This window comes from Rattus norvegicus, chromosome 1, assembly GCF_021556685.1.
Source record: "Rattus norvegicus strain SHRSP/BbbUtx chromosome 1, alternate assembly SHRSP_T2T, whole genome shotgun sequence".
NCBI classification, from domain to species: Eukaryota; Metazoa; Chordata; class Mammalia; order Rodentia; family Muridae; genus Rattus; species Rattus norvegicus.
Genome location: NC_141534.1, coordinates 19,180,169 through 19,195,650, shown reverse-complemented (window position 1 = coordinate 19,195,650; position 15,482 = coordinate 19,180,169). Strand labels below are relative to the sequence as shown.

The 15,482-nt window shown below is 38.8% G+C and overlaps 1 protein-coding gene across 7 annotated transcripts in view; it reads right to left on the bottom strand.

Annotated features, from left to right (window-relative positions):
• Lama2 (laminin subunit alpha 2) overlaps nucleotides 1–15,482 on the bottom strand; it is a 647,938-nt gene that overhangs the window by 360,169 nt on the left and 272,287 nt on the right. For all 7 annotated transcript variants that reach the window (XR_015627317.1, XR_015627326.1, NM_001427039.1 and 4 more), the window contains exon 11: nucleotides 1,572–1,712. Coding sequence is in view for 5 of the 7 variants with exons in the window: in NM_001427039.1 (NP_001413968.1) it covers nucleotides 1,572–1,712 (141 nt within the window). In the remaining 2 variants the exon portion in view is untranslated. The remainder of the gene's footprint in view (nucleotides 1–1,571; nucleotides 1,713–15,482) is intronic.

Genomic DNA, 15,482 nt, shown 5'->3' with positions numbered 1-15,482 from the left:
TACTGCCTGAGACGTAACTGATGTTACAAGCGATAGCAATCAGAGTAATGATACTAACGACATATAGATTAAATATAATTTTAGTTTTCTTCTTAGGTAGGGATTATTTGATTTTTGGTCATTTTAAAAGCTTTGGGATAGTGAAGACTGCTTTGGTCAAAAGAAAAGGCCAAACCAGGTCAAAGGCCATTAGCTAGGTAGGTAATAGTAAATTCTGACCTCTGGTTCCCTTTTGGACTTTAGCTGTCCTCAGGTGGTCTGAGACATTTGGGGAAGAGTATACACCTAGGTTCTGAAGACCAAGACTTGCTACCTATTCCCCGCCCCTGGAAAGCCATGAGACTTAAATCTATTGGTGGCATTGCTAGGAATGTTTCACATGACTCTGTAAACAAAGTGTAAAAATTAGACTTTGAGTCCATTCATTAATGTTTTCTTTGAAATCAATACATGGATAAGGCTATAGATATTCACACTTAGATACAAGAGTACAGTCAGAAACTACTTAAAAGCAGAATAGACAGATTGGTTGATTGTGTTCTGGATTCGTTGGCAGATCAAAGCTGAAAGAAAGAAGTGTTTAGGAGATAGTTTTTCATGTTCTGTAGAACATGAGTGTGATAGGCTACTCTGCTGTTCACAGTCTATTAATAACAATCCAGGTAGAACACCAAGTGTCTCAGTCAGAGGCCTCTCTCCTGAACTTAATGTCCTCATCCACCCTGAACGTCTCTTTCCAGCCTGAATCCTCTATGCTCTGCCTCAAAGCCAAGCCAATGTAACTATGGCAATTCCAAAATCCTGTTCACTACTCATATGTTTTCTACTGGGGAAGAAATGGCTCTCCACGGACAGGCAGTGGGAAGCATCCTGGGCAATGTGGGTTAACATATAAAACATGTTTGTTTTGAGAAAGATACTCTAAGTTATTGATGGAGAACTAGTAAGTCAGGTTTTTCTTAAGCGACATGTGGATTGTATTGGTGAATGAAATGGCAATGTTTACTATTGAGATCTTACATTTCCTCTCATACAGCTTGTGCTTAGGATAAAAGCAACATGATTTTTATTATGTTTTCCCTTATGGGACTTGACAAGGGTTGTATCAACTTCAGAGTAGACTCAGTCTGTATATTAAAGAATATTAGAAAAGAAGATTATTTTAGTTGTATGTGTAGGCACATATGCACATGTGGGTAAAGTATGTGCATCTAAGAAGAGGAGCCCACAGAAGCCAAAGGAGCATAAGATCCCCTGGAGCCAGAGTTGTGTGTAATTGTGAGCCATCTGATGTGGATAATGGGCACTAAACCCTAGTCCTCTTCAAGAGCTGTAAGCTCTGAGTCATCTCTCTAGGCTACGTATAAAATATGAGAAGCTTGGAGCCAAAAATACACAAATAACATTTGAATGAAATTCCACGCCCTTTCATTTTGGATAAGTTTCAGTTGTATCAAGGGTTGTTCTGTTGATGTTTTCTGTTTGTCTTTTCAACTTTCTACAGCAGAACAAGAGTAACAGAGAAAAGGAGGCACACGGGGCAGGGTGGAGAGGGCCATGAGATTCCTTACATTCCCATAGGTCCAGTAGGAGCTCTGACATCTGTCTGACACCCCTGAACAGAAACACTCCTCACAGCCTTTCTGATTTTCCTCTTGCAAGTTGAAGAAGCCAAATTTGCAATGGCTGCAGTCTTCACCTTCAACGTTCTCCTGAAAAGGCAGAGAAGTGTATTAGCAACAGAGGCATCCTTCGAAGCAAGAGCTAGATCTGGGCCTGTGTAAGGAAAACATAACCAGTCCTTACCTCACCGTTTCATTCATTTCTAAAGCACTGTGCACACTGGTAAACAATGGCCCTAACGTTTCCTGTTACCATCACTGTTACCTGGTACCAGTTCTTGTACCATCACAGATGCTATGTGCATGGTAGGTTTACTGAACGCTAAGCACTGTACTCAAACTGTTTTGATCTGTATTTAGAGTATAGATTAAAAACTATCATAAATCAAAAAAATGTGTTCATCTGCTGAAAGTGGAGCCAGTATTAGCCTCAGCAATCTGTGTTAGGGAGCAACTCCATCTTCAATTATATAATGAACTTAAAACATTTCATCCTACAAAATTGTCAAATGCCTTCCTATTACAGGTTAAAAATACATCTATTTGAGGCAAGCATACAAAGTTGCAAATATGTACTGCATTTTCCTGATATTAATAAATAGAAAAGGGAAACTTTTTCCCAGCTTAATTTTTTTCTACAATGTTTCCATCTGCACCCTGGTCTAGTAATATAGTTATATAGTAATATTATGGAAAAATATTCTTGTTTTGGGACTGTTCTCCAGATTAGTTTCATTAATCCTAGTCCCAGTACATGGAAAATATATTTGCTTATAGGTGAGGCTGTAATGTTTACTCAGAGGAATGAAAGCTGACTATAAATGAAAGTCTGGGCAGGGTGTAATCTCTCTATTTAAGAAATAGTTAATCTGGTCCACAACCTCCAAATGAAGGCTTCTCTCTGCAGGAAATAGATTTCCAGCATCTTAGGCACGCACGATTCCTCATTCTCTCTTCCTTGCATTCTTCTTCTACCTCATTGTACAGCAATCCCTTTCCTCCTGGAGTTAACTTGTTTCCCAGCTGTTTCTGTAGCCTTAAATGCAATCCTTTATTACAAGCTCAACACTATATCCTGGCATACAAAGGTTATTCTTTCCCAACACATGTCATATATAGTCAGAGGTGGAAATTCTCCTGTGTATATATTCCCAGAAAATAATAACAGGTTCCTAGACAAGGTTGAACACTGGCTTTACACAGTTTTATTAAGATTAAATAAATTGCTCCATGGTAGTGTTTTTATGCATGCTAAAGTATTATATCCACATAGTAGATGCTCATTAAAAACATTTGAAGGGCTAAGGAGATGGTCCAGCAGGCAAAATGCTTGCTGCGAAAGCATGAGGAGAGACAGGAGTTTCAGCACCAACATCTAAGTTGATAAACAAGCAAAGAAAGAAATAAACAGCAGCAAAAGAATAACAAAAGAATAAGCAAAGCAGTGGGATGCCTCGTGCATAATGTGGTAATCCCAACAATGGGGAGCCAGTCAGGAAGTCCCAGGGCCTTCCTGTCTACCCAATCCAAGCTGAATTGGCAAGCTCCAAATTCAGTGAAAGAGCCTATCTCAAAATAGAAAGGTGGAGTGTGATAGAGAAACACATGTAGCATGGCCTTTTCTGGCTTCCACACAACTGTACACATAGACAAACCTTCACATTCACACATACACAAATATATCTGAGTAAGTCAAGAATAGAAGATGGGTTGGTAAAATATAGAGAAACAGAAGACAGAAAATGGGTCCCAATTAAGAGACACTTGTAAGAACAATAACCACAACAAAAAGGTTCTCCTTAGATCTGAAAGAATTTGCTTAAACTTCAATTTCTGTTTCCTCGTGTCTGTGATCCATTTAAAACTCCAACTCTGTGCACACCTAAGAGCCTTAGCCAGGTGGCATGCCTATGGTGTTATTTCATAGCTCAAATTTTCATATCTTCACACATACAGTATCAAAGGATTACTAAATGTTTCACCAGTTTTAAATTTTCTAAGGCTGGAGTCCAAATATTTTGAGACAGTAGATGTCAGCGAGATAATCAATGCCCTCTCAGATCCACTGGGACAAAGGAATCGCTAAAGCACAGAAGTGGAGAACATCTTCAAAAGCGTGTCCAGGCAGGAAAGATGAAACACGACCATAATTATAATTTAGCTTTTTCCGTTGAGGACACAGTACAGCTGTTCTGAACACCGTGTTCCTCTGTGCTTACTCTAGTCTACTTTTCATTTACTCTAATTTGAAAGCAAGTAATGCCACTTCCTGAGATCCAGACTGAGATAAACAATTAGACCAGTTTTTAGACATTAGCTACAATATTCCTTCGCTCCAGTTTACCTTGTTATGTGACCTTGAGAAGAACTATGAATCAATCACCACGTAGTCAATTTAATCTTATAACCTAAAGCAGCACGTTAAAGTGGGAATTCGGGGTACTGGAAAGAGGAGGGCAGAGTCAAAGTCTCTGTTCGTAAAAGCCAGTGTCTATGTAGATAAAGAGGAGAGGCCTGAAATCAACTTTACTGCTAGGTGGAAAATGGTCTGTGCATGTCAGAAGCAAATTAGCTCATGAGAACACACTGAAGGAGGTGCGGATCCTTCCTGTGAAGGTTTTATGAGGCTTTAGGATGGGAAGGGAATTGCAAATAAACCTTGAGGCCTAGTTTGAAAACTTCTACTTGATCAGTAAAGATAGACAACTATGTTAGTAAAGATAGGGAAATAATATTTAATATGGGGCAAGCTTCTAAAACAAATATAATGGAAACTTCCTGTGTGCTAGGAATTTCATTTGGCACTTAAAATGGAAGGCCCTATTCTTAAATAATGAACATTTAGGGTTGACCTAAGAGAAGAGGTCCCTTCTTCTCTTAGGCAATGCGAAATAATGAAGGAGACAAAAATCAGAACTATGACTGAGGTACCTGAGTTGACAAAAGCAACTTCTCTGAGAAGTGAGAGAGTGGGAAAGAGATCTTTCACTAGCATATAGCAAAGGAATGAGTTAACTCAACATGTTCGGATGCTCATACCCATGGTCTAACAAAGAATGCTATGTTAGACCAGTGGTTCTCAACCTTTCTGATGCTGCACCATTTAATTAGTCCCTTGTGTTACCATGACCCCCCTCCCCAACTATAAAATTATTTTGTCCTGACTTCGTAACTGTAATGTTGCTAGTGTTATGAGTCAAAATATAAATATTTGGAGGGAAAGGGGCTTGCCAATGGGGTAGCAACCCACAGGTTGAGGACTGCTGTGTTACAGGGAATAAGCCAAAAGGTCTCTGAAATAGCCTGTTAGAATTTTTTTTATATGTGGAACATATGTTCCCATCACCTACTTTGTAGTAACATGAGAATTCCATATTGACATAACTATCTTTTTGACAAGTCCCTGAACACAAGACTTGAATGAACCTCTTAGTTGGCGACACTCCCCCCCTTGTCACAAACGGTAGGGGCTTTAGCATTTGGCAAGCTTCTGCTGAGGAAGGATAGGTAATATTCTGTACTTCATTTCTCATGCACCGTACATCTTCTGTCTTCAGTAATTCTAATCTAAAAGTGCTCATGTAATAAAACATACCATTAATATAACATAGTTCTCTGAATCCTAAGAATAGTTCTAAGAAGTTACTGAAGCTAACACGATCTCTAGCAACCCCCCAAACATAGGAACGTATAAAGTCTTCATAGGACTAATGAGAACATGTGGGCCAACTGCTATTTTTGTCTTGTTCAGTTTGACAATTATTTGAAACAAGGTATTTTAGGTCTGGTTTGCTGTTCTGAAGTTAATCATTCAGTCCTTTTATAATAGGCTATAATTTACCAATATCAACAAGCCATATAGCTAACTTAGAGGATAACATTGCAACAGATGAGTTTCATCCAGTTCCAAGCATCTGAGCCTCAGTTAATTGGAATCAGTTAATTGGTCAGACCATGGTCAGATAGGTTAAATATCTAGACGTAACCATTCCAGCTATTCCTGTATTTGATTTTCTGTTTGTTTACAGGTGCTCATTGCACATGTTTGACAGCAGAGCTCTCTCAGGGTCCTCTGGTTCTGAGTGCTACCTGATTCATGAGGCCATCTTTACAAGTAGATTTCATGTGAACGTTCTGAAGTGTATCTAAAATGTGCTGTCAGGTTCTACCAGAGACAAAGGTTATCACACAGCTAAGTAGAAAGGTTGTTGATTATAGGACTTTATGTTTGCATCGTTCTGGGTATTGTTGTACCTTGAATTAGAAATGACCGTATAGACTCAATCGCTTAACTCCTGCTTTCTATAGGAGAGTACTACTCTCGAGGCTTGTAGAGCCATTGGGAGATAGAGCCAGCTGGAATAAATGACTCATCAGGATCAGACTCTGAGCTATGAGCATCTAGCTTACTTCCCGTCATCCTATTTTCACTGACTGTAGCCCCCTGGTACACCCGCACTGTGAAGGACTGGCTCTCCTTAAACTGGTAGACTTGTTAAGTCACAGTAAGCCCTCCCTCTCTCCTTCCTTCAAGTTGCTTCACATTGCTTCTTTGGTGATGTTGTCCCGAGAAGTATCTAATATTGCTACTCGCAGGGCCATTTAAATTTAGTAGAAAAGGCAGAATCAGAGAAACTCTTTAGTTTAGTTTAGTTTAGTTTAGTTTAGTTTAGTTTAGTTTAGTTTAGTTTACTAAAACTCTATACTTTCTAGACTTATTGGGTAGGATACCCTTCATTTACCAAATTCACTCAGAAAGAAGCATGTGGGACAACAACATATCTAATACGTTATGCCTAAAAATGCTTCTTTAAAAATACTGGTTTCAAGGTCATAGGTAGCAATGTAAAGCCTAGTGGGGCACCAGTGGAAGGGGAAGCCCTTGGCCTTGCCAAGACTGGACCCCCAGAGAACGTGATTGTTGGAGGAGGGCGGTAATGGGGGGAGGATGGGGAGGGGAACACCCACATAGAAGGGGAGGGGGACAGGTTTGTGGGTCTGTTGGCCTGGAAACCAGGAAAGAGAATAACATTTGAAATGTAAATTAAAAATACCCAATTTAATAAAGATGGAAAAAAATGAATACTGGTTTCAAAGTGGTAACTAAAGAACAGAGTAATACGGGACATGCATTTCATGTCACAAAGAGTAACGTAATGCAAAGACAGCAGTGGATGCCGGGAGCTTTATGTGTCTTAATAATGCCAAAGGATCTCCCACGTTCTAGTGTGTGCTACACAACCATTGTATAATTAATACTTTCATACTAAAACATGACCTTGGAAGCCTGTGTCTCACTGTTTCTACAGGTTTGGGGCATTATGCTTGTGGTTCTGTTTTAACCTGTGAGTTAACATTCTGTTCATGAGTCTCATTATTCCTCTTATCAGATGGCCAGTTAACGCAGAAAGATCTTTTCTGGTACCTGAGATCTGGAACTTGCATGGTTTGACTTCTACCAGGAGAATGTTCTATAGGTGAGCTCTTTGCATAACTTAATATTCTTTGCTCCCACTACTCAATGGTTCATAAATGTCCTGCACAGCATTTCTTCCCATGACTCATTCATTGAGTCACAGCTGAGCTTCTCTAATGAGGGCAATTAGAGGATAGAAAACTGCACTTCAGGGGACTGTGGTGAAAACAGGTGGAAAAGTACACAGATAACTTATGGCACATTGGAAAGAGAATCCTTGCCCTGAGAGGGGTAAAAGGAACATGTGCTGACACCAGCACAATATTATGGCCACAGTCCCCAAGTTTCCAAAAAAAAAAAGCAGAAAATGGGCAAAGTTGACTTTAAAGATCCATTTTTATTTCCCGCCTAACATAAAAATAAGCCATTGCAATATGGCCTCTGCTGTCGAGATATTCTGGTATGCTACCTGGTGAAGGTTATTTGCTGAAATACATAGATAAAAACTTTGTTTTTCTTCTGTTAGCAAGATTGGCAGGTCATCCAGCTGGTCCCCAAATGACAGGTTGGGGTATAACTGACCCTAAACATTGCACACTGAGAATGAGTGTATGATTACTAATTTAATTGGTATGATCTTTCTCCTCCTTTTTGTCCTATTGCTTCTTTGTGCCAATTACCTTTCTAAAAGTTACTAACATAATTTGATGTTTTAAAAATACTAAATGCTTCTTAATCTCATCTTCATCAGGGTCTACTGTACTAAAGTTCTCAGGATTTCCAATGGGCAGCTCTTTTCAGTTCACTTTAATATTTTACGTGTTTACAGCCTATTAGTGATTTTGCCAATTTGCATATTTAATGGTAGTTCCTCCATTAAAGCTCATGAAATGGTACCATTTAGAGGTTTAATTTTTATTATAGAAGATTTTGATACATGTTCACTGTTCATTTCTAGGTTATTCTAACTGCATATACTAACTTTGAATTTGAACCAATCATAGGCTATGAATTTCCCATTGTAAAAAACCCATATAACACATTTTCCATATTGTGATATTAAAAATGTCACTTTGCTTGAGGTCAGTGTTCTCAATGTATACGAGTTATTTGCCATTATCATGATCCTCAAGGATCTGCTTGGTGGCAGTACCGTCATAATCCTCATTGTGAAGCCTTAAAACTTCAGATAGACTGTCTGTGTAGATGGCCTGTAGAAACACATTGATCTGACATATAAAATTGATGATTTTGTCCCTCCAGAACTAACACCTATTTCCTGAGGAACAGTTACTTGTTTGGGCTGATATTTCCACTGTCTGTACCTAGTCAAATGCCTAATTAAAAAAATACTGTGCTCTAGCCTACAAAACTCTCCTAGTGGCTACTGTTTACTTCTTCAGTGCTATTTTTGCCACAAAATAGATCAATTTGAAAAGCCTTACTAGGTAGCTTCCCTTATTTATCTATTTATTTTTTTTATTTCTTCTAATCAGAGGCTGCTGGGCTGACATCAATTTTTTTTTCAATAGCTTCCTCAGTACAGCCCCTCTCTGGAGAAATGGAGTCACAATAGCTTTCCTGTTTCACTCTCATGAAGCTGCCTCCTTATAAATTAGCTACAGCTTCAGCAATGTGTGTTCAACTGTGACTGTTAGTCAACTTGGAATTCTATTAACAAAGTTACTGAGAACATTTATGGTGACATTTAAGTTATTGTTTTAAAATGATAATTGCTTCAGAAATTTTGTAGTCACGCTTAGTTTTTGAGGCCTGTGTAGTCAATTATAGATTTTTTTCAAGAACTGCTTTGTTCTACTGTGCTGTAGTATTAAAATAAGTCAACACATGGAAAGATAATTAGTTAATTAGCAGTGTTTGCTGAGTGCATACTCTCTACATACATTGATCCTAAGTTATGTAATAAGTGGTGGTCTAGGAAAAGGCAAAAGAGAAATGAGAGTGTTTTCACTTCTTACAAGCTAATTAATTTAAAAGAACTATCAATATAGTAGTTAAAGTAGGCAAAAAATCCCAAAAAATAAAAACAAAAAACAAAACAGATTTTACCCAGCAACAATTCAAATAAGATCTGAGGTCCCCTGTGCCCTCCATTGCCTGGCCTACAGCTCTTCCTATATTCCCAGAGGCCTGCTGACATCAGTGACTAGTAGGCCTGCCAATACCAAGGACAACCAGATAGCTAAAGACCAACATAAGAACACAGTCTACAAGAGTCAGGCACTACCAGAACAAACTATCTTACTATACCAAGCCCTGAATATCCTATCACAGCTGAAGCACAAGAAGATGACCTTAAATCCAAACTTATGAAGATGACAGGTCCTTTAAAGGGGAAATGAATAAATCCTATAAAGAAATACAGAAAAATACAATCAAACAGGTATAGGAAATGAATAAAACTGTTCAGGACTTGATAAATAGAAGCAATAAAGAAAACACAAACTAAAGGAAACACTGGACATGGAAAAAGTAGGTAAGAGAACTAGCATCACTAAAAGAATAGACAGATGAAAGAGAGACTCTCAGTCAGAGAAGATATGATAGATGTACCTGATCAATTGATCAAAGAAAATGTTAATTCTAAAATGTTTCTAATGCAAAACATCCAGAAAATTTGGGACACTATGAAAAGACCAAACCTAAGAATAATGGGAATAGCAAAAGAAGGTTTACAGCTCAAAGGACCAGAAAATATTTTCAATAATATCATAGAAGAAATTTTCTCTAATATAAAGAAAGAAAACCCTATAAAAATACAAGAAACTTAGAGAACACTAAATAGTTTGAAACAGAGGAGAAAAATCTATCTACTACATAATAATAAAAACACTGAATATACAGAACAAAGAAAAATACCAAAGCCATGAAGGAAAAAGGCTAAGGAACACATAAAAGCAGACCTATCAGAATGAGTGGATGGATGGATGGATGAATGAATGAATAAATAAATAAATAAATAAATAAATAAATAAATAAATAAATAAATAAATAAATAAATAAATAAATACATGCAAGCCCAGGGCCAGATGGTTTTAGCTCAGAATTCTGCCAGACTTTTAAAATAGAGCTAATACAATATTATTCAGACTATTCCACAAAATAGAAACAGAAGGAACCCTATTAAACTCATTCAATGAGGCCATAGTCACATGCCAAGGACGAGACTCAGTGGAGAGGGATTCTGAGAGAAGGGGTGTCTGCCAATGGTGAAAATAAACAACTGGAAGTGAAATCGTGCTTCTGAGCTGGTGGCCTATGTTCTACTCGAGGTCACTTTCCAGATTGCTTTCTCTGTGTCCTGCTTTCTCAGGAGATCTCCATTCAGCTTTCTCTTTAGACAGTTTTCTGTTGCTATTCTTTGCTGGAGACAGTTCTCCAAGAAGCTCCTTCTTGCTATTCTAAAAAATTTTCTGGATGGCTTATCTCTTGAACATCATAAGCCCAGTCCTTTATTATACACATCACTTGAGTCATTTACTCCAGGTTCCCTTCTGACTATCCTATCAATCAGTATCTCATGACCTTAGCCCCTTGACTCTTAGGAAGAGATAAGAAGCATAAGCACAGACAATATGACAGCTGGGTGAGACTCCACCCTGGAATTATTATTTTCATCATTCCTTGACCCAAATTTGCTCTGTCTCAGGCTGACTTTGAACTCAGGAATCTGTCTGAATCTGTATCTGCCTGTCACAAGCTGGCTCATAGTGTAGCTGCCTCTTTTTTTTTTTTTTTTTTTACTTTTTGAGGCTCCTTAGACAATAGATATTGCATTCTTATGCTTTTGCATATTTGAGAAATTATGTTTTTGAACTCATGTTTTTAGAGTTCTTTTCCATAGCCTTAAGGGCTCTCCTGAATTTCCCAGCATTTACCATTTTGCTAAAGACATACACATACCCTTGACTTCTGGACTATTTCTAGTCATCCTGGAGTCATTGACTTTACATTCTTCAAAGAAGGAATATGAAAATATATACATAATTATGCAAATGATCCTCATGCTCACAACAGCCATCAACACTCCTGGACACTTGTGCCCCGTTGGCCCTAGTCCAGGGGTGAGAACTGTGTCTTTCTACCCCTAACAAGGCCAGGCCAGACTTGTCAGTTACTCTGATATCTAAACTACACAAAGACTCAAGGAAGAGAAAGAATTTGAGACTAATTACCCTTATGAACATTGTGGTGGTTTGAATATGCTTGGCCCAGGGAGTGGCACTAGTTGGAGGTATGGCCTTGATTGATTAAGTAGGTGTGGTCTTGTGGCAGGAAGTCTGTAACTGTTGAAGTCGTCTTTAAGATCTTCATTCTAGCTTCTTGGAAGGCAGTTTTCTCCTAGGTGCTTTCAGGACAAGAGGAGGAACTCTCAGCTCCTCCAGCCTTGTGCCTGCTGGATACTGCCATGCACCCACATTAATAATAATAGGATGAACCACTGAACCTACAAGCAAACCCCAATTAAATGTTGTCTTTATGAGAATTGCTTTGGTTATGATGTCTGTTTACAGTAACAAAACCATAACTAAGATAGTTGTTGTGATAGGTCTGATCATATTTTTGTAAGGAAGAATGTAGATTTGAGGACTTTGGACTTGAAAAGCAGTGGAATGCTTTAAGTGGGGCTGAATGGGACATCCTAGTAGGAACATGGAAGACTTTGTTGCTAAGGGGGATTTGAACTGTGGAAGACTGGTTCTAGAGGTTTCAGAAGAAAACATTTTAGTATGTGGCTGAGAGACTGTTCTTGTAATATTTGGGTGAAGAATGTGGCTGCTTTTTTACCCATGGCTGAAGAGTCTACCTGAAGCTAAGGAAAAGAGATTTATATTAATTGCATTGACAAAGGAAGTCTCAGAAAAGCCCAGCAGAGATTTTGTTCCCTGGTTAAGTCTCATGAAGAGCCTTCTGAACAAGTGTAGCAGTTTAGAAAGGAAAAATACAATATGCATGGTTCAAGTAATAAAGAGGCGGGGCTGGGGATTTAGCTCAGTGGTAGAGCGCTTACCTAGGAAGCACAAGGCCCTGGGTTCGGTCCCCAGCTCCGAAAAAAAGAACCAAAAAAAAAAAATAAATAAAATAAAGAGGCACCACGGAGGGGAAGGGAGCTGAATCCTGTCTTCAGGAAGATAGGTTAAGGAAGTAGTGATCTCAGAGCAACATCCCAACCATCTTAGCTTACTGTTTGTGTTTACAGCTGAACAAGGAATAGTTTTAATCAGGAATGAACTACAAGCCAGAAATAGAAGGCATACTTGTGATCCAGGTCTTGAGGCTGGAAGACACAGACTTTTGATCTGGATCTTGAAGAAGAGTGCCCATCAAAAGCTGAGGCCCAGGCAGGATGGTGCATACTTTTAATCCCAAGCAACAAAGACAAGCAGATCCCTGAGTTCAAGGCTGATCTGGTACAGAGCAAGGACTAGGTGAAGAAAAGCTTATTAACTCCAGGCATGCTGGTACACGCCTTTGATCCCAAGATTAAGGAGACAGAGCCATGTAATTCTCTCAGTTCAAGATCGATCTACAGAGCAAGTTCCAGGACAGCTAAATGTAGGCAGTGAGGGAGTTGGAAAATAGAAAGCTGGTAATAGAATAGGGAGGGGGGCATGTTCCAACCCCAGCAAGCAGCAAAAAATGGCAGCTTTAGAACCAAAAATAGAAGGGACTACTGGAACAATTGATGCTGGTTTACTGGAGCTAAGAAATTTGCAGTGATTCAGAAGAGAGCAGCATCACTGAGGTGAAATCTCAGAAGTGTTTTCTGAGAGCACAAATAAGCAGTGTTGTAAGTCATCCTGTATCTGGACTTGGTAATGTGTAAAAATCACCCAGGTGGTACTTGTTTTGAAGATATGAAGGGGTCATGAAGAGCAGTTGAGGCTTAGCACTGTGTGAGGCCATTGGTGAAGGAATAGCTACAAGTGTGTAGGTGGCCTAGCTCCAGCCAGTGCATACTATCTGGTTGCTGGTTCAGTCTCTGTGAGCACCCATGGGCCCATGTTAGTTTATTCTATAAGACTTTCTGTGTAGTCCTTCCCCATACCAGCTCCCTCCTTTAATCTCTGCACTCTTCTACAAGACTGCCTGAGTTCTGCCTTGTTAGGTTGTGTGTTTGTGCATCTCTTTCCATAAACTGCTATATGAAACCTCTCAGAAGACAGCAGTGGTAGGCCACTGACTAAAAGCATAGCAGAGTATCATTAGTAGTGTCAGGAGTTGGCTCTCTCCTATGGAATGGTCTCATGTTGGGTCAGTCATTGGTTGGCCATTACCTCAGTCTCTCCTCCATCATTATTCCTGAAGTGCTCATAGACAGAACAAGTTTTGGATGGAAGGCTCTGTGGGTGTGTCCCCACCCCTCCATTGGAAGTTCTTTGTTGCTATAGAAAGTGGCTTCTTCAAGCTTCATAGTCTTCACAGCAAGGAATCTCAAAAGACACCTGAGGGTCTACCCTGTCCCAGAGCTGCCACCCCTCCACTGACTTCTATTTCCTCTCTCATTCCTCCCTTTACACCCTCATTAACCTAACCCCTGCTTCCCTCCCTACCCCTCCCCTATACAGTTTTCTCACTCCATCTACATCAGAAGTCTATTTTGTTTCCCCTTCTGGGAAGACTGTTACCCTGGATTAGAGGATTAAAAGATAAAAGTATGCGTGTGTTCCATATAGCCTATTGCTCTTCACATATATTTTTCTCTATTCTAGTTTGATTAGTTTGTGGTACAGGGATCAAACCTAGTGTTTTGTGCATGATAATCAAATACTAAGCAGTAGCTAAATTTCTAGCTCTATCTTTTCATCCTGTGATGAGTTGAATATACAGAAATTTTGTTCATCAACAAGGAAGGCGAATTTATTATAAACAAACCATCTAGGATCTAAAAATGGAAAAAGAAGCAATAAAGAAATCCAAAGGGAGACATAGGTGGAGATAGAAAACCTAGAAAAGAGATCAGGAGTCACAGACCCAAGGATCACGAAGAGAATACAAGAGATAGAAGAGAGAATCCCAGGGGCAGAAGATACCGTAGAAAACATTGACACACCTGTCAAAGAAAATGTAAAACACAAAAAGTTCCTAACCCAAAACATGCAAGAAATCTAGGACACAATGAGAGATCACACTTAGGAATAATAGGTATAAAAGAAAGAGAAGATTCACAATTGAAAGGCCAGTAAATATCTTCAACACAATTATAGAAGAAAACTTCTCTAACCTAAAGAAAATGATGTCCATAAACATATAAGAAGACTATAGAACCTCAAAGAGATTGGACCAGAAAAGACATTCCTCCCATCCCATAATAGTCAAAAAAACAAAATGCACAAAACAAAGAAAGAATATTAAAAGCAGTAAGGGAAAAAGGTCAAGTAACATATAAAGGCAAACATATCAGAATTACACCAGACTTCTTACCAAAGTCTGTGAAAGACAGGAGATACTGGTCAGCTGTCATAGAGACCTTAAGAGAACAAAAATGCCAGCCTGAGCTACTATATCTAGCAAAACTCTCAATTAACACAGATAGGCATACCAAGATATTCCATGACAAAAACAAATTTACACAATATCTGTCCACAAATCCAGCCTACAAAGGATAATAGAAGGAAAACTCAAATACAATGAGGGAAACAACAAGATAGAAAAAGCAAGAAAGTAATCTTCTTGCAACAAACCTAAAGGAAGAGAGGCACACAAACATAATTCCACCTCTAACGAAAACAACAATCACTATTCCTTAATATCTCTTAACATCAATGGACTCAGTTCCCCAATAAAAAGACATAGACTAACAGAGTGGATACATAAAGAGGACCCAGCATTTTGCTGTACAAAGGAAACACACCTCAGTTGCAAATACAGATACTACCTCAGAGTAAAAGGAGGCTGGAAAACCACCTAGGAAATAAAAGGAAAAATCCACCAAGATGAACTCTCAATACTGAATATCTATGCTTCAAATGCAAGGGGACCTACATTTATAAAAGAAACCTTACTAAAGCTCAAAGTACACATTCCACCTCACAAAATAATAGGGGGAGATTTCAACACCTCACTCTCATCAATGGACGGATCATGGAAATAGAGACATAGAGAAACTAACAGAAGTTATGAACCAAATGGATTTAACAGATATTTATAGGACATTTCATCCTAAAACAAAAGAATATACCTTCTTCTCAGCACCTCATGGTACCTTCTCCAAAATTGACCATATAATCGGTCACAAAACAGGCCTCAACAGATACAAGTAGATTAAAATAATCCCATCCATGCTGTCAGATCACCATGAACTAAGGCTGGTCTTCAATAAAAACAAAAACAACAAAAAGTCCCCCCCCAACACACACTGAAGTTTAAAAACATTCTACTCAATGATAATTTGATCCAGGAGGAAATAAAGAAAGAAATTA